The sequence below is a fragment of the Scyliorhinus torazame genome, chromosome 17 (genome assembly GCF_047496885.1).
Source record: "Scyliorhinus torazame isolate Kashiwa2021f chromosome 17, sScyTor2.1, whole genome shotgun sequence".
NCBI classification, from domain to species: domain Eukaryota; kingdom Metazoa; phylum Chordata; class Chondrichthyes; order Carcharhiniformes; family Scyliorhinidae; genus Scyliorhinus; species Scyliorhinus torazame.
Genome location: NC_092723.1, coordinates 48,630,294 through 48,653,310, shown reverse-complemented (window position 1 = coordinate 48,653,310; position 23,017 = coordinate 48,630,294). Strand labels below are relative to the sequence as shown.

General features: G+C 42.0%; 1 protein-coding gene across 2 annotated transcripts in view; it reads left to right on the top strand.

The window, feature by feature from the left end:
- Positions 1-23,017, top strand: part of lgr6 (leucine-rich repeat containing G protein-coupled receptor 6) — a 377,645-nt gene that overhangs the window by 274,289 nt on the left and 80,339 nt on the right. For both annotated transcript variants that reach the window (XM_072480398.1, XM_072480397.1), the window contains exons 5-6: positions 15,067-15,282; positions 21,427-21,498. In XM_072480398.1, the coding sequence (XP_072336499.1) occupies positions 15,067-15,282; positions 21,427-21,498 (288 nt within the window). The remainder of the gene's footprint in view (positions 1-15,066; positions 15,283-21,426; positions 21,499-23,017) is intronic.

Here is a 23,017-nt window from a genome sequence, read left to right as displayed (position 1 = left end):
TGATACTATACATTTTTTTCAAAGCAGCCCATATCATCATTCACAAAATACATTATGTATGATAAATAACTATGTCCAGATGTTTCATACTTCCTTATCAATTGCTTCTGTATCCTGTTTCCTCTGTCATTTAAGCCCATCCCATAAATTAACTGTTTGATGTTGCTTTATTAAATGTTGAATTTGGAGGCATCTGGGCCTAAGTGCTATTATCAGCATCAGAGATTGACAGCAGTCATTCGACTTAAGGGAACTTTCATTTCAGAACTTACCTTCACTTAAGAACCTTGCATTTCCAATGAATGCTGTGTTCTCCCACAGTGTTTCCACAGGTACTGATGATACTGGTACCTCATCTATATGGTTATTTTTTTTGTGTGAGTTAAGAGGGTGCAAGAAAGCAGATCATTTGACTGCGCGGGGCATCATGCGTTGGATTTTCAAACACTATTTTTAAACGTCATTGAGCTGGAGGTGATTTGACGCTAATTAGACGCACCATACACCTCCAGGAGGAGTTTCTGCCTGTCTGATGCCAGGAACAAAAGCAAGCGGCAGCCATGTTGGCTGCTGCCATTATGTTGTTGGGAAGAGCAAGTGGCTCACAAAAGGACCAGGAGGAAAAAGAGGGCACAAAGTGCCCATGGATACCAAGTTAATGTACAAAGCTCAATCCCACAATCCCTCAAATTTAACACAAAAAAAAATCACAGATGGAATAAAATGTTATTTTGTCCTGCTGGGATCGAGACAACTGTGTGCAAACATGCTCAGCTTCATTTGGAAAAATGATTGAAAAGCTCATTCTGCTTTGGATAGGCCCCTTAACGAGCTCCTTAAGAATTTTGGGGACTTTTAATTGGCAATGAGGGGGTTTCCCGTTCCCTCCCCCCTGTAGGTAGCAAACAGCCCCGGAGACATTGCGGCCCAATGTCGCCCCATGTGAACGCAATTTTCAAATTGCGCCTACTCCCATTCCCACCCTCACTGGCAATTGAAAATCCAGCCGCACATCTCGAGCACCTGCTTTCTTCACTCAGCAAGCATATACACCAGGGTTTCTGGATTGTTAGAAGGAACTAAAGTCTTTGCTGGGTTTTTTCCCCTTCTCTAAAATGAGAAATTTGGTGCCAGTTAGAATGGTTCTTCAGCAGTGATCAACTAGCTACCCTTGGTCTAGGGGTTGAAAAGGGGCCTCTCCTGCTTTGTATTTTATAAGATCCGTATCATTTTCAGCATTGTGCATCAAGCCACTGGAGTACCTCCAGTGTTCCTTACATGCAGAAACAAGAAGTCCGAATATAGTGCAGAGTATTGTCATTTACAAATTTTTCAGTGGTAATTCAATACTCTTTTTGCCTGCTTCAGATGGAAAGAAGCGCCAAATGTATTTTTTCTCTTCGTCTTTCTGACTTGAAGTCAAAAACAATTGATTTTCCTTCTGCCTTTCATGCAAAGTTAGAACCAATAATTCCATGTACATTTGTGTATTCAAATAGTTTTTTCACTTCAGAGCAGATTTTATTTACTATGAGAAACATAATTATCATGGGATAACATCAAGACTGAGAACTTTATGAAAGAAGTCCAGATAAATCAAGAAAATCTAAGACTAATTTGATATAGTTTGGATAAAGCAACCCAGAACGTTCGGTCTCCGGATGGTCATATCCCGGAGGAAGCATTGGGGGATCCTCTGAAGTCCCGACATTTCCCAGCAGTCTTCTGATGGGCAATTCCTCTGCATCTGGACCCTTCAAAACTTTGAGTTAGAGTCAGAGTCCTTTGCATGGATCAGATTCACTGCCCAGAATAATTACCCAGGAAAAGTTAGAAGGATTCAAACCAGTTATACCTACTGGGTAACTAATCTAGGTAATTTCTCACTTGATCCCACCCAATACCACACCCAATGCCCAGACCCCTCACCTACCACCCTAACTTCTCACCTACACAACTGCCACCCTACCTTCTGAACCACTAACCTGCCACTCTACCCCCTTACGGAGCTCCACTCCACTCCTATTTCCTTACCTTGTTGCTTACAAAGTTGCTTTGTCCAATCCTAATGGTGAAGTGGTTGAATAGGTGGAGTATTTTGTATCCGAGCATTTTCTAGTATTGACCTTTTCTTTCTTCAATCTGTGAGTCTAGTCCCGGCCACCAGAAATAACTTCTTACGAGCTCTTTCATACATACAACTCCCGGATGTCCTTCGAGGAGTTGACCCAATATACGACTCCACAAGCATGGAGGAATGATGACGCAGATTCTCCATATCAGTACTCCATTTTGTACAGTTAATTGAAGTTTCCTCATTCTACATGGCTTGAATTCCAGATTCCACCTCTGTTTATCCAGTGTTATACCTTTCACGATCATGTGAAAATCCTGCCTCGTCACTGGATTTGACCTTGTGTGTTTTTGCAGTAATAGGTACACTATCCACCTGGGAAAAGTACACACAGTACAGATAGTTCTCCTGTAATTTGGTTTTGTCTCACATTGGTAAATGTGATAGAGCATCGGCATTCGCACGTTGCTTCGATCTTCTGTATTTGATCATTTAATTATGCGCTGATAAGATGAGGGACCATCTCTGCAAATGACACGCAGCTAGAGATGGTTTTCCTTTATAGAGACCAAAACTCGTTGTCAAAGGCCTGTGCTCTGTTAACAAAGTAAAATGTCTTCCATACAAGTAATAATTAAATAATTTTATTCCATAGATTATACTCAAGGCTTCTTTTACCAATTGAGCATAATTCTGTTCAGTGCTTGTAAATGTTCTCAAAGAAAAAGCTATTGGTCTTTCGTCTCCACTTGGCATTATATGAGAGACAACTGCACCCACCCTACAGGGTGATTTGTCACAGATGTCCGATTTCTTGAGCGCCTTTTTGACTTCAATATTTGCCTCTTTGCAGTCTTTTGCCCAAGTTCATTGGTTGACACATAATAATGTACGAAGGGGGTTTTATATGGTGGAGAGATTTGGAATGAATTTTCCATAGTAATTGATGAGTTCCAAAAAAGGTCGCAGTTGTGATATGTTCTGCGGTTTTGGTGCATCTAAAATTGCAGTCATCTTCTTAGGTTGCTTGTGGAGCCCATCCTTATCAATTACATGGCCAAGATAGCTTTTGGTGATTGGAAAAAATTGCATTTCTCTCTCTTGATATGAAGATGCCTCTTTCAAGATGCTCCAGTGTCTCTTCTAGATTCTTTAGGTGCTCCTGTTCAGTCCTGCCAGTAATTAAAATGTTGTCCAAATAAGATTAAACACGTTGAGGCCAATAAGGATTTGGTCCATGGACTTTTGGAATAGGGCCAGTGTACATGTTATTCTGAATGGTAGGCGCCTGTACCTGAACAGCCCTTTGTGTGTTACGATAGTTTGAAGAGGTTGCGACTCAGTTGCTACCTTCATCTGGAGGTATGCTTGAAACAAATCTATCTTACTGAGTTCAGCCAACAATCCAGAAAATATGCCCTCTGTTAATGGTAAGGGATACTGGTCAGCACACAGCACTGGGTTGATCATCATTTTAAAGTCACCGCAGATTCTTACTGAGCCATCTGGCTTGATAACTGGGACAATTGGCGTCGCCTCACACTCTTGATCACTCAATCTTTGATCAAATTGCCAAGTTTAACATTTGATTTGATAGCATATCTTGCCTGTAATCATTTAGGGGTGCTATCAGGTTTTATCTTAAGATGTGCCTCATCTCCGGTCATTTCCCCTGAAGTGTTTTCAAATATTTTCTCATACTTTTCTAAGAGTTTCTATACTGTGTTCTTTCCATCAAACAATTGGTTCACAGCTTGCCAATTCAGTTTGATTTGTTCAACTACACTTTTCCAAAAATTGCCTTTTACCACATGTAATCGCAATTTTTCAGATTGACCATTCACTTCAATTTGAACCAAGGTATAACCCTTTACTGGAACCACCTCTCTCATGTATGTTCTCAAGATTATATCAGATGGTTTTAATGGTACATTCTTCAGCTTTTGTTGATCTAATTTTTCAGAAATAAAGGCCGGGATTCTCCGACCCTGCGCTGGGTCGGAGATCACCGGGGGGTGGGGGGGGGGGGGGTGCGACACCGCTCCAACGGCAGCCCGCCGATTCTCCGCCACCGATTCTTGAGCGCCCGCGGGATTGCCGCCGCGCCGGTCGGGGGCCGTTGAAAGCGGCCACCCCCGGCGATTCTCCAGGCCTCGACGGGCCAAGAGCCCACTGAGTTTGGCCGAGTCCCGCCAGCGTAGGTTACGTATGGTCCTACCCGGCGGGACCTCGGAGTTCTGCCTTGCGGGGGCCATCCTGGTGGGGGGGGCGGGGTGATCCGACCCGGGGGGGGGCCTCTACGGTGGCCTGGCCCGCGATCGGTGGGCGGGCTAGTTCCGTGGGGGTCCTATGTTCCTCCGCGCCAGCTCCCTGTAGGGCTCCGCCATATTGCCCAGGGGCTGGCGCAGAGACGGGAACCCACGCGCATGTGCGGAATCACGCCGGACGTGGCGCGCATGCGCGAACTCACGCCGGCCGTGGCACGCCAGCTTTCGGGCGCCGGAGCTGACCACTCCGGCGCCCTACTCGCCCCCTAGGAAGGGGTGAATACCTGGATGTCGAGGCCCATTGACCTCGGAGTGGCTCGCGCCGCTTTTCACGCCAGCGTCAGAACTTGGCCGCGGGATTGGAGAATCCTTGCCAAGAGATACAACAGCTCCCCTATCTACTTCCATTTTAATTTAATTCCATTTAGTTTCAGATAGACCCAAAAGCTCTGTGCATTACCTCCCATTGATAATACACTGAGTTTTAGTTCATTGATCTCCTTGGACATCGTGTTCTTCCTGGGAATTTTCATTGTCTTTGTTCATTCTGCATACTCTTTATGTGGATTCTTCGTTTCTTATGTTTACCAATCTTCACGTTTGAGGATTTTGACTGGCCTAGCAAGCCTTTGTTATGTGACCATTCTTGCCACAATTATGACATTTGTTTCCTCGATACCAACATTCCTGTGCACACCTATGGCATGCTTACATGTTGAGAGATCTTCCTTTCTCAGAATTCATCTTGTTCATTTTGGAACCAGCTCCAATTTGGGAAGTTTCTTTTGTTGTCAATTCCATAGACACTTCTATTTCAAATGCAAGTTTGAATGTTAGAGAGCTTACAGTCGAAATCATCTTTGAATTGTCTCATTTCTCAAGCAACAAACAAGTCTGTCTCGCAGCATGTCCTCAAACTCACAATTCTTTGCTAGTCTTCATACTACAGATACAAATTGACCACGTTGATAAAACCTCTCTGCTACGATTAATGGTTTGGTCAGGAAGTGTTGTTGAAGGTTCTTTTGTTAATTCCTCATAAGTTATTATACCAGGCATTGCAGGACTTTGTGATAGGGTAAAGGTTTTCTGCCCTATTACTCTCAAGCAAGTTGCTACTTTAATTATACCTTGTATCCTATTTGCAGTACAGTAGTTCTGGAATCTCTCTTCATAGGAACTCCATGATTCTGGATTCTCCTCAAATTGTTCCACACTTTTTCCCGGCATCAGTTACCTGTTCTTACGTTATAGTACTTTCTCTAACTGTTCCTCCCTTCTAATTTCTTTCTCTTACAATTTACTTTGTATTATTTATTTTGTTGTTTGTTTAAAAATTTGCTTTTCCTGGTTGGACTGAGGCTTTAAGAGATTTATTTTTTGCAAACATCTAGCTGTTTTAAAAACAGAGGATTTCGGCTCTAATTCTTCTCATTCTTGATTACTGATGTATTATTTTTCCTTTTTGAGCTAGTTGCCTTTTCTCTCTCACTCTCGTTCTCCGGGTTCGCGGATCCGACGCCCTCCATGTGCGAAGGCACACAGCTGGAAAAACTTCTCAGGTCGATAAATAACTCATTTCTTTACAGCATACCCCCTCATTTCCTGGTTTTCTCTTTTCTAGGAGATTTTTTTTCTAACTATTACTGGCAAAACATCCTTGTCGCCAGCTTTGTTTTATTACTCATATGTTTTCGGGGCTTTTACTTTTACTCACAGTTCAGCAGAATAAACTAAGATAACTATGTCTCCGGACCATAGATTACTTAACCAGTTATTAGAGTTCATGGCAGAGGTGTTGCTTGCTCACAGTCTAAATTGGAAGTAGAGGTAAAATCTCCCACGTGCCTCTGATGATGTCACCATGTAATCATGTGGCATACTATACACAGAGGCATTGGTTACGATACAAAACAGTATTCAGCATGCAATTCTGGTCTTAATTGCTGATTCCATAATTTGGAATTTCCTGAAGGTACTAAACAGACACTTGAGTGCTGACCAGATGTAATTTTTGTGCAGTAGTATATGTGGTGTCCACTCATCCACTTCTACTGAAGATGTGGAGTGTGTTCACTGGCGTACAATGGTTAAGTTCCAGTAAACTTGAGAGACCGAGTGAGAGGGTGCACAGATACTGAAAGGATGTTTTCCTTCATGGGGAATTTAGAACTAGGGGACACAATTTTAAAATGCGGGGTCAAAAGGAGATGAGGAATTTCTTCTCTCAGAGGATCCTAAATCTTTGGAATTCTCTTCCATGGAGAGCAATGGAAGCTGGGTCTTGGAATATATCCAAGGCTGAGTTAGGTAGATATTTAATTGACCAGGGTTATGGGGAACAAGCAGGAAAGTGGAGTTAAGGCCACATTCAGATCAGCCATGATCTTACTAAACCACGGAGCAGGCTTGATGGGCCAAATGACCGATCCCTACTCCTATTTCCTATGAACTTAGGATCCTATCCTATGGACTCCCCTTTTCTCTTGGTGACTGCTATAAGCTGGCGTGGCATTGCACTTATTCACGTTAGGTGAAGTTCTCAGAGAATTTTGAGAGCAAATTTTGATTGAGTGTTGAAGTCTTGACAAAGTACCCCAAATGTCTCCTGCCATGTTCCGAGCGTCAGCTTTAAACCTCCAGGAACAAGTGAACAGTAAAAGGCGAGAATGCCTTAAAGAGCACTCAAAATCCTCTGTAATGGCATGTTTACTCTCGCCAAAAGGGAAAAACAGGGAAATAAGAATACTATTCTGAACTGATTGTTCTTTCTGGATAATCAGCAGTATTAGGAGAGGGGATGAGATAAAACATTAATCACCTCCTTATTGATAACGAGAGGACATTTAAGTGAAAATTGACCTTCCAATGATCCTCCAGGCAGTCATTCTAAGGACGAGCTTCAACCCCTTTACCAAGATGGCACTTTGTGTGACATGTGGGCTTTACCCACATTTCAAGAAAGACTCAATGTGGTCACCGGGAAGTTCTTAGAGCCTAACGTTTCTGGGGAAATATGCACTCTATTTTTTTCTAATTTCGAGATATATTGTGAGGGCAAGGAGACCCATAGTTTTGAGGTCCGTTATTATTTTGCATAGCAAGATATAGATATGTAGAATGGTGTAGGGATTCAAGGTATCAGTAAAACGCTGTAATTGCGCCTTCTCTGCACTTAGAATAAATTAGGCATCTTTCCAGCTTCCTTTATCTGGTTGATCCAGCCATTAGGAATAACTTAGCTATGGAGTAATTTAGATTTTAATGAACCATGGTACCAACATTAAAGGATTCTTTTCACTTTAAAATATAACACTCCAAAGCCTAATGTTATTTTAGCATTTCCAAGTGATTTAACATTTGGCACAAATTACATACAAATCCTGTAATGTAATATGGAGCTTAAGAGAATTGTCAAGTACATATAAAATTTGAAGCTTTGGAAGAAGTGAGATGTGTTTATTCAACTTTCCTTTTTATGTTAAGCGTTGGACCGTTGAGATTCGCAAGCAATCATAATTGCTTTTAAAATATAGGTTGTGAAAGGGTGCTTGCCGACTATTATTTCCAACAAGTCTATACTAATCTTTCTTTGAAGATTGTAATGGAGCAATAGAATTTGAAAAAGTTGATTGCTATTTTGCCATAAATGGCAAATTTTCCCAATTAATATAATTGCACTCTCCTATGTGCCAACTACCACCTCACCTCAATGGCGTTTTAAAGTAGGTTTTGCAGCGCATGTTACCTCAGTGTAAATATTGATGTGAGTTGCTTATTGAATAGTAATGTAAAGATAAGGAATGTAGATTCAAACATCTACTGTTTGGTTGACCTCTTGCTCCTAACATTCTGCTTATAAATCATTAGCTTTAGTAATATCGGCCAAAATTGTACATTGCTGGGATGGGCAGGCGCTTGATCCTGAATTCATGAAATTGTGCGTCTAAATGTTATTTCAGTCTGCGGGCGTGTGCGAGAAGTGCGCCCACTGACAATTGAGCAGGCAATCTAAGGGACCAATTGAAAGCAATTTTATATGGCCCCGTCAACTTTTCTGGGTGGCAGGTGGGCTGGTTGGCCAGGCGGCCTTTACACTTTAGCTTCAAGCACGATCCAGGGTGGGATGAAATGTCACGGCTGAAATAAAATTTCAAAAGGTGCCCGAGGACTGAGGTTTGTGTTTGAATGTGCTGCTGAGGCCCTCTTTGGAGTGTTTTTCCATCGGCATTTATTTTGTACTGCTCTGCGGTGGTTGTCCCCTTGAGGAAGCCCTTTAGAAGCATCAGACCACACCCACACTTTTCTCAATGCCCACCCTCTTCCAGCCGTCCTCAATAGAGCTGGGCCTTTCCCCGTGCCTGTTAATTGGTCAGCCAGCGTGAAACTGCGTTTTGCGGCCCGAAGGGCATTTCCTTCACGCTCCGGGCTGCACGCTCGACGGGAGAAAAATTCAGTCCATTGAATAAAACTTTCCAGGATTTTGTTATGTACAACTTAAGAACATAATAAATGGGAGCCCTTTGAGCCTGCTCTGCTCCACCATTCAATATGATCATGGCTGATCCTGAGCTTCAACTTTGCTGTGCTGTCCACCCCACATATCTGTTGATTCCAGCAGAGACCGAAAAGCTGTTTATCGCTGCCCTAACTAGATTCAATGATTGTTCATCCACAATACTCTGGGTAGAGAATTCCAAAGATTCACAACCATTTGGGTGAAGATATTTTTCCTCATCTCAGTCGTAAATGATTGGTCCCTTGTCCTGAAATAATGTCCCCTTGTTCTAGATTCCCCAACCAGGGAACAAATGCTTCCTTATCTACCCTGTCAATCCCCTCCATAATGTTTCAATTACATCACTGTTCATTCTTCTAAACTCCAGGAAATATACCCAGCCCTCATTATAGGACATCTCCTTCATCCCAGGAACAAATCTAGTGAGCCTTCTCCTCAGAGCCTCCAATAAACGAATACTAACCTAAAACAACAATTGGTCCCAGGACCTCGGATTTGCAAATTGAAGGGACCCACCAGGGTGGTTTCGGAAACATGAGGAGAATTTTGTCTTGATTCCTTTCAAAATGTCACTGGCTGACTCCAATTTTGCTTTGTAAATGCCAATTGAAATAAGCCAAAAGAACCCTAGTGAGTCCAAAGATAATTAAGGTTGGTGTGAGTCCATGAATAGGACCAGAGTGTTCCTGAGCAGAAGTGCAACAGATTTTCTTTTTGTTATGGTACATTTAAATTGCAGAGTTGACTGTTTACAATACTTTTAATATTGCTGCCATTGCACCTAGACAGTCTAAAATTGGCAGAACGTGATGTGATACTTAATTCCTAACCTGGCCTATTTTTTCCAAATTTCATCTGTGGAAATCATGGTCATCGCTCCCGTTTGTGAATTCTTGACATCAAATTGAGGTTGAAAAGTGTTTTTTTTTCTTTTTATCTTTTTTAATTTAGAGTACCCAATTATTTTTTTCCAATTAAGGGGCAATTTAGCATGGCCAATCCACCTTACCTGCACATCTTTTTGGGTTGTGGGGGCGAAACCCATGCAAACACGGGGAGAATGTGCAAACTCCACACGGTCAGTGACCCACTGCCGGGATCGAACCTGGGACCTCGGCTCTCTCTGAGCACAATAGAATCACAGTTGGAATTGGAACCTACCCCACACATAGAAAACATCTTTGTTCAACATGAATATAACTATAGAATTTACCCTTCCAGGCACAGAAACCGAGTAAATTAAACCCACTTTAAACTATACCTTATATCTAATGTTTACCCATGCAAATATAAATCCCTTAAAACCACCTTTGTTTTCCCAACAATTGCAAGTTATTTTTAACTTTTTTTCATTCTTTCATGGGATTTGAATGTCACTGACAAGGCCATCATTTGTTGCCCTTCCTAATTGCTCTTCAGAAGGTGGTGATGAGGCACCCTCTCAAACCACTGTTTGTGGTGTAGGTGTACCCACAGTGCTGTTAGGGAAGGAGTTCCATCATTTTTATCCAGCAACAGTGAAGGAACAACATTACGATTCCAAGTCAGGGTGGTATGTAGCTTGGAAGGGAACTAGCAGATAGTTCTATTCGCATGCATCTGCTACCTTGTCCTTATAGGTAGTAGAGGTCATAGGTTTAGAAGGTGCTGTTGAGGGAGGCTTGGAAACTTGCTCCAGTGTATTTTGTAGAGGGTGCACACTGCTGCTGCAATGCGCCAGTGGTGGAGGAAGTGAATGTTTACAGTGGTGGATGGGTTGCCGAAGAGGCAGGCAGCTCTGTCCTGGATTATGTCAAACTCTTGCAGTGATGTTGGAGCTGCACTTATCTGTGAAGTAGAAAACATGTCATCACACTCTTGACGTGTGCCTTATAGATGATGGACAGGCTCTGGGGAGCCGTGAGTTTTTCAGCTCACTGAAAAACACCAGACACACCCAAGCTCTTCCTCAAACTGAAACTAAAAAGCAGAAGTGGAGCTCAGCTCCACCCATACTCTGACATCACTCCAGTAACATGAGCAGCTCCATTTCTTAAAGGTACATTTCTTAAACACCCATTTCTTAAAGGGTACTCTCACATGACAGTATATTGACAGCAATTATTGTGCATCCTAAATTGGACTTGAGAACCGCTGCAGTTCATGTGGTGAAGGTGCATCCATACTCCTCTTAGTTAAGGGGGTTTTAGGATTTTGAGCCAGTGACAATGAAGGAATAGTGAGTTATTTACAAGTTAGGATGGTGTATGATTTGGAGGAGAACTTGGTATGTGGTGCTGTTCCAATGCATCTTTGCGCTTTTAAATAGCTGAGATCATGGGTTTGGGAGGTACTTTCAAAGAGGCCTCCGCAAGTTGTTGCACTGCACCTTATGGTACCCACTGCAGCCATGGTGGGCTTGTGGTGGTGAGAGTGAATGTTTCAGGTAATATCTGATGAAATGACTTGGAAGAAAAACTAGAGACCAATTTTCAGAAGGTTTATTTAGGTAAAGTTTCCACTGTGCTCTTTGCCTGCATGGTTGAATTTGAGCAGATTTCAACAAAACTGAAATAAAGGCCTTGTTAATTCAAAAGACATGTCAAGCTGAGGCAGATAAAGATCTGGATGAGTTTATTATTTACATTCAGTCTTTATTTACACAAGGTTTATTTAAGCAGTTGCTATAAGATCCATAAAGCATGCCTTGTCGATCATTTTTCCACAAAGTTAGTTGCGCAATTTCTTTTCTTAAAAAAGTGAAATAAATATAATTTAAACAGTCACAAATTTGCATACTAGCCTGTGAGAGACAGTGCAAGCTGCGGATAAAGGAGGGCTTAAAAATAACTTGTGTGTTTGAAGCTGGAACGAACCTAGCTGACCGCACTGAAGAAGAGAGTTTCTTTGTAAGTTGTTGGTCCTACTAGTTGATATGTATGACTTTGCATTAGTGTACCTAAATGCATTATTCATTCACAAAAAATAAATTGCTTTAACACCAACTGCAGCAAATACTCATTTGAATTGTTTTGTACAATTACTTGTTCTGGCTGTTGCCAACAACAGCCCAGCCTACAGGAGTCTAAACCTCTTATCGCTTAAGGGATGAACTGGATATGATTAAAATTCTCAATTTGTTGCTACATAGCAAATCTCATTGGAAATTGCAGCTGGTACACATTTGCAGCAGTGGTTTAACTTAATAGGTGTGCTCAAATAATGGATATGTTTGTTTATTGTAGAGATGTAACCATGAAAAAGGTGCTTGTTCAAGCAATAAATTATATATATTTAAATGAGTCATGCTCGCGAGTTGAAATTAGGATTGATCTTAACTTGCCCCAGTTAACAGAAACCAGGCAGATGAGGGTGGAGAGGGGCTTTTGAAATGGATCAGGGACTTTCTCCTTCACTGCCCCAATCTGGCTAACCTTCATGTTAAATATCAGGAGTAAAGGCTTTGGAGGCTTCCACTTAAAATATGCACACAGGCTGTGATGAGGTCTTTGCAGCTTGACCTGTTATTTTAACTGGAGGCCTGAGCAACAGAACAGTTATGGCTCTACCCCCCAAAACTAAACCTGTCAGGAACAGGTGCCAGAGCCTGAAATGATGCATCTACATTTAGCAGCTAATGTTAAACTCCTGAGCAGGAGCATGGTGAAGTACATCTTCTCATGAACAGCAACAGGTGGGCTTGACTCATTTTTAATGGTTGAGCTTGTTCGCCAGCTGCCTGTTGACTTCCTGGCTAATTTCCTGAGTTATGTTTTAATTGAGATGTTGTGGTGCAGTGGGTAGCACTGCTGTCTTTGAGCTGGAAGTTTCAGGTTCAAGTCGCACCCCGGGACTTGGTGGCCAAAGAAGGCGTGTTCACGTCATGGCCAAAGAGGAAATCCTTCAAATACATGTGAATGGTATGTAGTAAGAATGGGAGAAATTTCTAGTCAGTCACATGATGGAAAGAATGCTGGAGCATCCACCATAGCTCCAGACTATAACGTATGTGTTGTCATAGCAGCTTGTGCTGCCAGTTTTTTAAACCACTCCTCCAGACATGGTTAGCTCCCCCCTGCATCCCAGAACATCCCCTTGCAGCCAGAATTCCGTTTCTGGAACTTTTGTCTTATGTTGGAGCCCATTCCAGCAGGTCCCCAGGAATGACAGGTCCCCACGCAATATCAGTGGTCACTACCCACCGACTTCCATGTCCATTTAGTTAGTAGTTAACTCCAAACTGCTAAATGTCGATGTCGATTCATCATTCAGGCTGCACGTTTGTTTACTTTGGAATGAGTATTAAAGTAATTTCAGGGGAGCAAATTTTATTGTGATTTCTTCATCAACCTACTTGAACATGGAATAAATGAACTTGCTGATGTTTTATGTGTGACAAGTTATTGCACTGACCAAGTTATTGCACTGACCATCAACTTTAAAAAAATGATTTAATGTAGTCAAACTTTATCCTTGTTTGAGGCTGTAGTTAGATTACACTCAATGTAAACTGGAATTGTGTCTCCTGAAAGGTACTCAAAACCCGTGGTTTATGGCGTTAGGCGGTCTCTTGTGTTATAATTTTGTTTTTGACTTGATGCGCACACAGAACTGTTTCACGCTGATAGTAAGGTACCATTATAACTGTATCCTTCCCTACCTGAGTACCTTACTGCTCTACCTCCCGTCAGATTTTGTTTCCAATCAATCTTAACTTTATCACAATTTGAAAGGGACATGGGAACAAGAGTAAGTTATTCTGCCCTTTGAGTCTGATTTGTTAGATTGTATCTGTATCTTCACTCCTTCCATTTGCATCAATTCCATAACCCATAATGCCCTTGCCTCACAAATGTCTCGCAATTTGAGATTTAAAATTTTCAAACAGCCTAATTAATCTCAACAGAATCACGAATTTCCATTATATATTCTGTAAACATGTGTTTTCTGGCATTGCCCCTAAACAGTTTACAAGGACATAAAGGGCGGGATTATCCGACCCCCCCCTGCCGGGTCGGAGAATCGCCGGGAGGCGGCGTGAATCCCGCCCCCGTTGGCTGCCGAATTCTCCGGCGGCGTGGATTTGGTGAGGGCAGGAATCGCGCTGCGCCTGTCGCCGGCCGCTATCAGTGGCCCCCCCCCCCCGGCTATTCTCCGGCCCGCGATGGGCGGAGTGGTCGCCCGTTTTTTTGCCGGTCCTGCCGGCAAAAATTAGAGTAGGTCCTTACCGGCGGGACCTGGCAGCGTGGGCGGCCTCCGGGTTCTCAGGAGGGGTGTGGGGGGATCTGGCCCCGGGAGGTGCCGCCACGGTGGCCTCGCCCACGATTGGGGCCCACCGATCCGCGGGCGGGCCTGTGCCGTGGGGAAACTCTATTCCTCCGTGTTGGCCGCTGTGGTCCTCCGCGATGGCCGACGTGGAGATGAACCTCCCCCCCTGCGCATGCGCTGGGTTGACACAAGCACACGCTGGCGCTCCCGCGCATGCGCCAACTCGCGTCGGCCGGCAGAGGCCCTTCGGCGCCAGTTAGCGTGGCGCCAAGCCCCTACCTCGCCGGCCGGCGCGGCGCAAACCACTCGGGGGCGGGCCTAGCCGCTGAAGGTGCGGAGGATTCCGCACCTTTGGGGCGGCCCGATGCTGGGGTGGTTCACGCCACTCTTTAGCGCCGGGACCCCCTACCCGCCGGGTAGGGGAGAATCCCGCCCAAGAGCTTGGAGCAGGAGTAGGCTATCTGGCCCCTCGAGCCATCTCCACCATTCAATAAGATCATGTCTGATCTTTTTGTGAACTCAGCTCCACTTACCTGCCCGCACACCATAACCCTTAATTCCTTTACTGTTCAAAAATCTATCCATCTTTGCCTTAAAAACATTCAACGAGGTAGAGTCAACTGCTTCACTTAGTCTGAATTATACAAATGGATACAATTGATTTGGAGTAGGTCGTCTTGTGGTACAGTGGTCGTGCTGTAGCCTCTGTTTCAGAAGCCCTGGGTTAAAATCCAACACCAGGGTTTGTTGGCCATGGAAGGAACGTTCATAACACGGTTCAGCAGGCTATTAATCAGCTTGGGGATACTGCCACTAATCCTCAAAGGGAAAAGAGTATGGGTGTGAAGGTGCACGTGTAAAAAGAATCTGATTTGTACATCTAAATTGTATTAGTCTTAACTAGTTATGCAACAAAACTTCAAAAAAAGTAAGTAATTTAAACTTTATTGTCCTTACAGACGTCTGGATGCAAACCTGATTTCAGACATTCCTCAGAACAGCTTTGAAGGGTTGCAGTCCCTGCGGCATCTTTGGCTTGACGATAATGTGCTGACTCAAATTCCTGTTCGAGCTCTCAACAACTTGCCATCACTCCAGGCAATGACACTAGCTCTCAACAAAATAGCACATATCCCCAACTATGCATTCGTCAACCTATCCAGCCTGGTGGTACTGTAAGTATTGGAATATAATTTTGGGAATTGTTTTTCAGGAAAACAACTAAGAACGTAGGGTAAAAATGGAAAATCCTCGAAATATCCAGTAGGTCGGGAAGCAACTGTGGAAAGAGAAAAACAAAAGGGGGTAGATTTTGTGGTCCCGCCCACCGCGGGAATCGCGGTGGGTGGGAAGGAAAGTTTGACGGACCATTTAAAGGTGTGTTGACCTCGGGCGGGAATTTCCGGTCTTGGAGCTGTTGACATTTCACCAGGCAAATCGTGTGAACTCTTTTTGTTTTTCTATCTCACTCCAGACGCTGCCACACCAGCTGAGCATTTCCAGCAATTCTTGTTTTGATTATTTTAGATTTCAAAAGTTTACGGGATTTTGTATTGAAGTGAAGAATGGTAATTGGCTTCAATGAAAACCCATCTATTTCTTTTTAATCTGTCCCCACCCCCCCAAGTTTCCTTCTTCTTATCATTTGTCATCTGTTCATCTTGGATGGTGGAAACATCCCTGTTGAAAGCCACAATCCAAATTCACGAGGTGGAATCAGATCTGACAAAGTTTCACTTTAGTCAAAGGAAATGACCACCACTTGATGCTTCATCGCCTGGTCAAGATGAAAACAGTTAAAATTGTCAGCCCTAGGGCAAATGCATCTGGAATGAATTACTTTTTTTGTAGAACTATCATGCGGCTGGATAACACATTTATAAATTGATGGTTACTGGAATTTTAAGGGAAAATGCTTCTTGTAGTGTTTTCTTTCATCACGTCTCAATCAGTTATCAGGTTAAGCCTTGCCTCTAAGTCAAAATTTGTGGGTTGAAATCCTACTCCAAGATCTAGATTTTTAACCTCCCAAACAAGGTGAAAATCGGGTCATGAAATGCTGAACTTCATTTTTTATTGCTTGAAAAACATTTTTTCTCTGCTTTCCTAACCCCTGCCATTCCTGTGTGGCCATTTTGTGATTTGGGAAGACAATGAGTACAATATGCACATGCCCCACTTCCAAGGATCCCATTGTGACCACTACAGGAAAATTGTATTACCTCCTGCACTCAATTTTCCTGTGTTTCCTTGGATGTGGGAAGCCTTAAAATTATGCATCTCCTTCGATATTTCATGACAACTGGGGCAAGGCTGCCGAGGAGTCAAAAACAGTATGAAAGATAAGTGTAAAATGTTTAGACACCTGAAAATGTCACTATTAGATTCTGTATTGTAATATAAGTGTGTTTTAATACAGTGATGCATCATAGGAAATGATCCTGCAAAGATCAGTTCACCTTTACATTGACCACCATTGTGTAAATGTTGTCATGCGATCTAGTACTTTTTCAATTGGAGAAAGTGCCATAATGCAAAACAAAATTAAAGCTTTATCAGCCTCTGTTGTCATGCTGTGATTTAAATTGATTAACAGCTCTGTTTTTTAAACTTCTTTTGAAACTTGAGATAACTCTGTGAATCTGCTCCGTGCATTGATTGACAGACACCTGTTTTGAAATCGAAATAGGATTTGAGTTCATAATCCAGGGTAATATTTCAGTGATACTGGAGGAGTATTGCATTGGTGGATGAAATGTTAAAGCGGATATAAAAGATCCCATGATATTATTTGAAAAAGAGCAAGGATTTACTTAGTGTTCTGGCTAACATGCATCCCTCAAACAACATTGCTGAAACAGATTATCTGATCATTAATCTCATTATTGTTTGTGGGACCTCACTTATTGACTGCCATGTTTCTCCACAGGCAGAATTAAAAGCTCCCCAGGTGTGGCTGGTGAGGGGGTGAGGGTAGCCTAACACCATGAGCACCCTTCATGGCACCAATCCATCTGCCCTTGTCCCCACCGCAATTTTACATGCAGTAGATGAGGCACTAAGTATTCCACCCATCATTGGGCAATTAGGGCCCCCAAGTAACCAACTAATGGCAGGGGAGGCCAGAGCTAAGTTTAAAGTTCACCAGGTCTCGCCACTCGGGCTATAGGTGGGGAAGTGAGAGCTTCCTCATTTATTCCCTCCTTGGACCTTCTCCCAAGGTCTCCCCCTCCCCCAATCCAAGTTTTCCCTACATCTCAGCCTCTGTTTCATTTATATTGCATTTTTTATGATGTTGGGACATTCCGAAGAACCTTACAGCCAATAGAGTACTTCTGAAATGTATCATTATTTTCAGGCAGGGGTATATGACAACAAATTTGCAAATAACAAGGCCTGTGATCATTATTTCATTGCTTTTGTTTTAGTGACGTTGATTGAGGGATAAACATTGACCAGAATACCAGGAAGAATTTCCTTCCCCTTCTGTGAACCTTGGTATCGCAGGTTATTTTACATATGTTGAAGAAGGGGTCCTGCTTTACAGCCTGATCCATAATATGGTACTTTCAGCAGTCTGGAGTTCCTCAGTATTGCACTGGCGTGTCAGCCTCGATTATGAGCTCAAACCTCTGCATAAAACTGGAGACCATGACCTTCTGACTCAGTAGTGAAAGTGCTGCAACTGAGCTGAGGGCTGCACATTCTTTCTATCTCACTCCCACCTTGAGGTTGAAATATATTTTCCAGAATAATGTTTTCAAATGATGAAGTGAAGAGAAGGTCCCTTGGAATCTTTAATGCATGCAGGTGGAAAGAAAGTCACTCAAAGGTGTTATTTTTAACAACTCGATTGTTCAAAAAATATTTTATGTGCAAAATTTACAAGGAGCAGCTTGGCTTAATTCCAATTCTCTGGAGCTAATAGGTGTTTGACTGTGTTCGCTTGCTGAAGTGTTGCAGAAGTATTGTATTAAGAAGAAAGTAGGTTTTCTTTAAGGTTTCTTAATTACTGTGAAATTGTTGCCAGGTCCTTTAATGTTCTGTTGGCATGTAACCTTCTGTGCACAAGAACATCCATCATAGCCACTGACTGTTCAGTGTGAACCAAAAGCCACATCTATCTGTAAAAGCTTCAAAAGAAGCAAGACTTCACCATTTATGCTTTGCTGATATGGGATTCACCTGGTGTGACTGACAATGGAAATGGGCATTGTGCAGGCCTGGTGTGATATTTAGACAACTCTGTCCTTGTAGTTTTAAAATATATTTTAAGTCTACAATGGCACATAGTGCTCCTGTCAATTTGTTTGTGTGTGAATGCAGTGGCTTTCCAGCACATCAATGCCCTTTAGTTAACTTAGCAGTAAGATTTCAGATTGATGGTGAGAAGATTTCCCCTCCCCACTGTTTTACTGATACGGGTTTGGGTAAATTCACCCAAGTTCCATGTTCCACAATATGATTTTCTTTCTCCAAAATACTGAACTGGCACAAACTGGGGTGGGAAATGGTAAGTGCAAAATTTGGAAAAGGAAATATTCCATTCTTCAGATGCAATGAAGTTAAAAAATTGTTATGGATACGTGCATTTCATGTGAATAATGCCATCTATGACTGAACATATTAACCTGTTAAGATGTAATTTTAATGCCTTATGTGGTGATGTGCATCAATGTAAATACATGTAGGCTAGGTAGACACTAGAGGGAGCACCAGCGACATCACACACACACACTAAACCAATAGATAAGTTAGATAGGATGCGACCAATGGTAATTCACGATACACAAGGCGGTGACACGACCACAGGGGGGCATTACACCAACCCATATATAAAGGACACCACACACATGATCTGCCTCTTTCCAGTGGAGACAGTCAGTGAGTACAGACACAGGGAAGATTCAATATTACACCCACCACGTGGATTGCAGCAGCTGGTTAGTCAGTCTGGGTAGCTATAGTAGGATTGGCAGTAGTGTCGAACCCGAGTAATAGAAGTGTAAATAGTTTAATAAACGTGTTGAAGTTATCTCCACGTCTGAACCTTCCTTTGTCAAGTGCAGCACAAGGAAGCCGCTTATATTACACCTACAACATAACAAATCACCTTACTCTTTTGATTATGTGGCTCTTTATTTCACGAAGGAAAAAAACATGGGGCAAGATTCTCCGACCCACTGCACCCATCGTGGGCACCTCCACACCATCAGGAAATCAGCGAGCGTGAGAGCACTGCCAGTGAAATGGAGGATCCCGCCGATGGAGAATCCAGCCCATGCATTTTCAAAGCAAAAATACTTCATTTGCAACAATACAGCTTGATAACTCAGTTGCTCACATGGCTGGCACTGTACACATAAATATACATTGGTTGCAAAGATTCTTTAACCTGTACAATATATAGATCTTTATATGGAATCACCATAAGTTTAGCTTCAACCTTGCAGCATTTACTAGAAATAAATGCTAGATTGTAATTGTTTGTAAACCCAATTCTTCTTTGACTTCTCCTTCAGCTAGACTCACTTGGGGCCCAAATATTTTCCTTCTGCTGGATTGATGACAAGAGGTTTGCGTGGTATTGGGCAAGGGAGACTAGATGAAATGAGGCTAGGTGTTACTCTGTCCTAAAGCAAAGAGAACTGCTCTCACTCTTCCTGTTGTCCAAGTAAAGCTCACCTGCTTTAAACAATGTCACCACATGGAACTTAGTGAGGTACAGGCGTAATCATGAATAATTCGAAAGGCCTTTCTTTCATGATTTGCTGCATTTGATTACTGAAATGGAGCTCATCGTTAATTGCCCTTAATTTTGGAGAGTAATCTTAAGAGAACTCTATGCCTGACTACAATAAAATGGAAGTTGCAGCAAAATGCTGGCAAAATACCAGACTTTAATCAAAAGCTAGCAACAGGATTTCCTTGACTACACTCCATCATGTAGATCGACATTCACTTGAAAAGTTACATTTGTTTTTAATCCAGACTTTCAGGGGAAAGGTACCATGTGTGTATTGTAGTAGTAGTTTTTCAGGTCTGTTCTGTTCCTTTCTTGAGCTCCCACATTAAATCTCAATGAAGCCTTTGTCTAATCCCTTTGTCACTGCAACTCACTCATTGTAGAGTTAGGACTCAGAGCTTTCCATCATGTACATCATTCAGATTGACTTGGAAATGATTTTGGTCATCTGTAGAGATTACTTGCAAAAATTATCAAAATTGTACAGCTCATCTGTTTAAATTTCAAGGAAATTGTGCATGGAAAATACAGATTAAAAATCCAACTGTATGAATCCGCTTCATTAACAAGCTCAACTATTGTTATGTCCTTCACCATGGCTTTTGCCCTGCATCTTAACTTCTCAAAATAGACAAAACTAGATTTGCAGTGAATGGACGTAGGAATTAGATATTGAAAAAACTCTGGCCCCACCCCCCATTTGCCAGAGACGTAAATGGCGACGGGGGTGCAAAATCTCACGACAGCCGAAAAACAAGATTCACGCCAGCAAGATCTCATAATGCAATTGCCCCCCCCTAGTGATGTATTGGGATGCCCCATTTAAATCCATTTTAATCCATTTAGTGGGCTTAGTATTGTCCACCCACATTCTGAGTTCACCCACCCCCACTAATGCGACGTCATGTTGGCGAGGTTTGCAACAGGTCTGGACCAAAGTGAAAAGAAACTGTTTGGAGCACACAAGTAAGCACAGCCCCATGATCTTTGGAAAGTTGCCATTGCTAGCTGGGCGGGCTCCCACCAATTTGACAGTAGGCGGCCCAGTCACACTTTGGAAAACAACCGGAAAATTTCTCCAGCTCCCCCCGCTGCGGTTTTCCGTACAGTGGTGATAGCTCGCCATTGGCCATCAGCGGGATCTTCCTGTCCCCCCGAAGTCAATGACGATTTACAATCCTCCCCTGTTAGTGCTGGTCGATTTCAGCGGGAGTGGGAGATCGTATCGGTAGAAGGTCTGGATAATTCTGCTCTCCATTGCATATGTTCAGCCATGAGAGAGCTAGCTTTTTTTTCATTTGGTAATTCTAATCATTGTTCAATAAAGGTGGCTAGTGATAGCAATTGTATTATTCACTAACTTACTAGTGTTGCCTTTAAAGATGCAAACAGTACAGTATTTGTTCCAAAATCTTTAGATATTTTCTTACGTTCTCTTCATTTTTTATTTCTCTAATTAAATTATTGTAGTTCGTTTTTGATTGTGCTGCCTGTTTGACATGCTAAGAGCTTAACATTTTAGTCTATCCCCTGAATAGCCTTTTCCTAAATTAGATACAAATGTCATCCACAGACATCTCCATAACAACAATATTCAGTCTCTTGGAAGGAATTGCTTTGATGGACTTCACAGCTTGGAAACACTGTGAGTAACTTTAGAATTTGCTGATGATTAGACCTGATTTTTAAGGTTAACGCTTGTACCAACCATAACTCGGTCTGAGGGAAGCAGGGGGAAAGAAAACTGAAGCAGCGGCAACCTTCAAGATAACAACTGGCAATGAAAGACAGTTGCAGAATTTTACCATCACTCCAGGAAGGAGTGAATAAAACTGAACGTGCGACTGTATTATCATGAGTTTTGCTAAGTGCTGAATTTTTTTGTTTAGCTCTCCCTCTTATCTGATCAGTCTTTATCAGGAAATCATCCTATTGTAAATGCACCACAGAGTTTTAAACACATAAGATTAGCCCCAGTGCAATGATACTATTTCACCTATAAAGGAAGAGCATCTTCTCTATATCCCATGTTTTTAATCTCTCTGACACTTTTGATGGGATAGCCATTTTGCAAAGTTTTTGAGGGCTACCTGGAATGCACTTTTCTTAAACTGGAAGCTTTCTGTTTCCATGGTGACCTTCAGATTTAAATTAGATTTGAATGCTCACCCTTAAGAGGATGATTTTATTTATTTTTTAAACGCCAGAATTTTAGTTATTCACCTCCCATTATATTTTAATGTTGTCCCATATGACTTGGCCAATTAGCTACTGCTTTGCAGTTCTAAATAATAAGTGGAAGTTTCCAGAAGGCACATTCTAAATTCTGATTGAAGCACATTGTAAACCATGTCAAAATGCAGCAGCAATTTAGGTCAGGAATGGTGCAAGGACAGATATTCTTCTCAGTTATTCAAACAGAAATGAAAGGTAAAAAATATTTTAACTTCTTTTGCTAATGGTTATGCGCGTTGCTTCACATTATGAGATTGAATCCTAGTGGTGAGGAGGAAATAATGCTACCTTCTCAATTTTTCAATCAACATAAACGAAACTTTAAATCTTAACCAAATCAGTAGATCATTTTAAAAATAGAATAGAAGGAAAAGTATTTTAGAAGTTTCCACCTGTGTTTAAAGAGCATAGACATTATAGAAGATAGCATTTTTAATGCCTCACTCTTTATTAAGAGTGTTTGAGGAGGTAGCTTCATCAGAAGCTAATCAAGGGAAATTAATTTATACTTGGATTTTAAGAAAACATTTGATAAAGTTCCACATGTGAAAGACATTTGACATTCATGAAAGTAATGAAAATTACCTGTCTGGTTTGAAAATTGCCTTTATAATAGTAAGCAGAAGGTGTTGACAAATGGACTGATTATGATGTCTGGCCGAGCCATGTAGGAGTCCCTGCAGTTTACCTGATCCATAAATAATACAAACATTTGTATTTTCAGTGCCATTATTAATTTTTTTTTGATGGCACCAAATTATGCAGCAAGGTGTTAACAGATTTATTGATAGCATTCAAAAGGATCTGAACTACATGAAGGGCTGAGGAATGGTGTACATCAGTATTTAGTCATTACAAAGCTGTTATCATCGGGCTAATTGAGATCTGGGATGTATGTCAAGGGCTTTTGATTAGAACATTGTGTATTT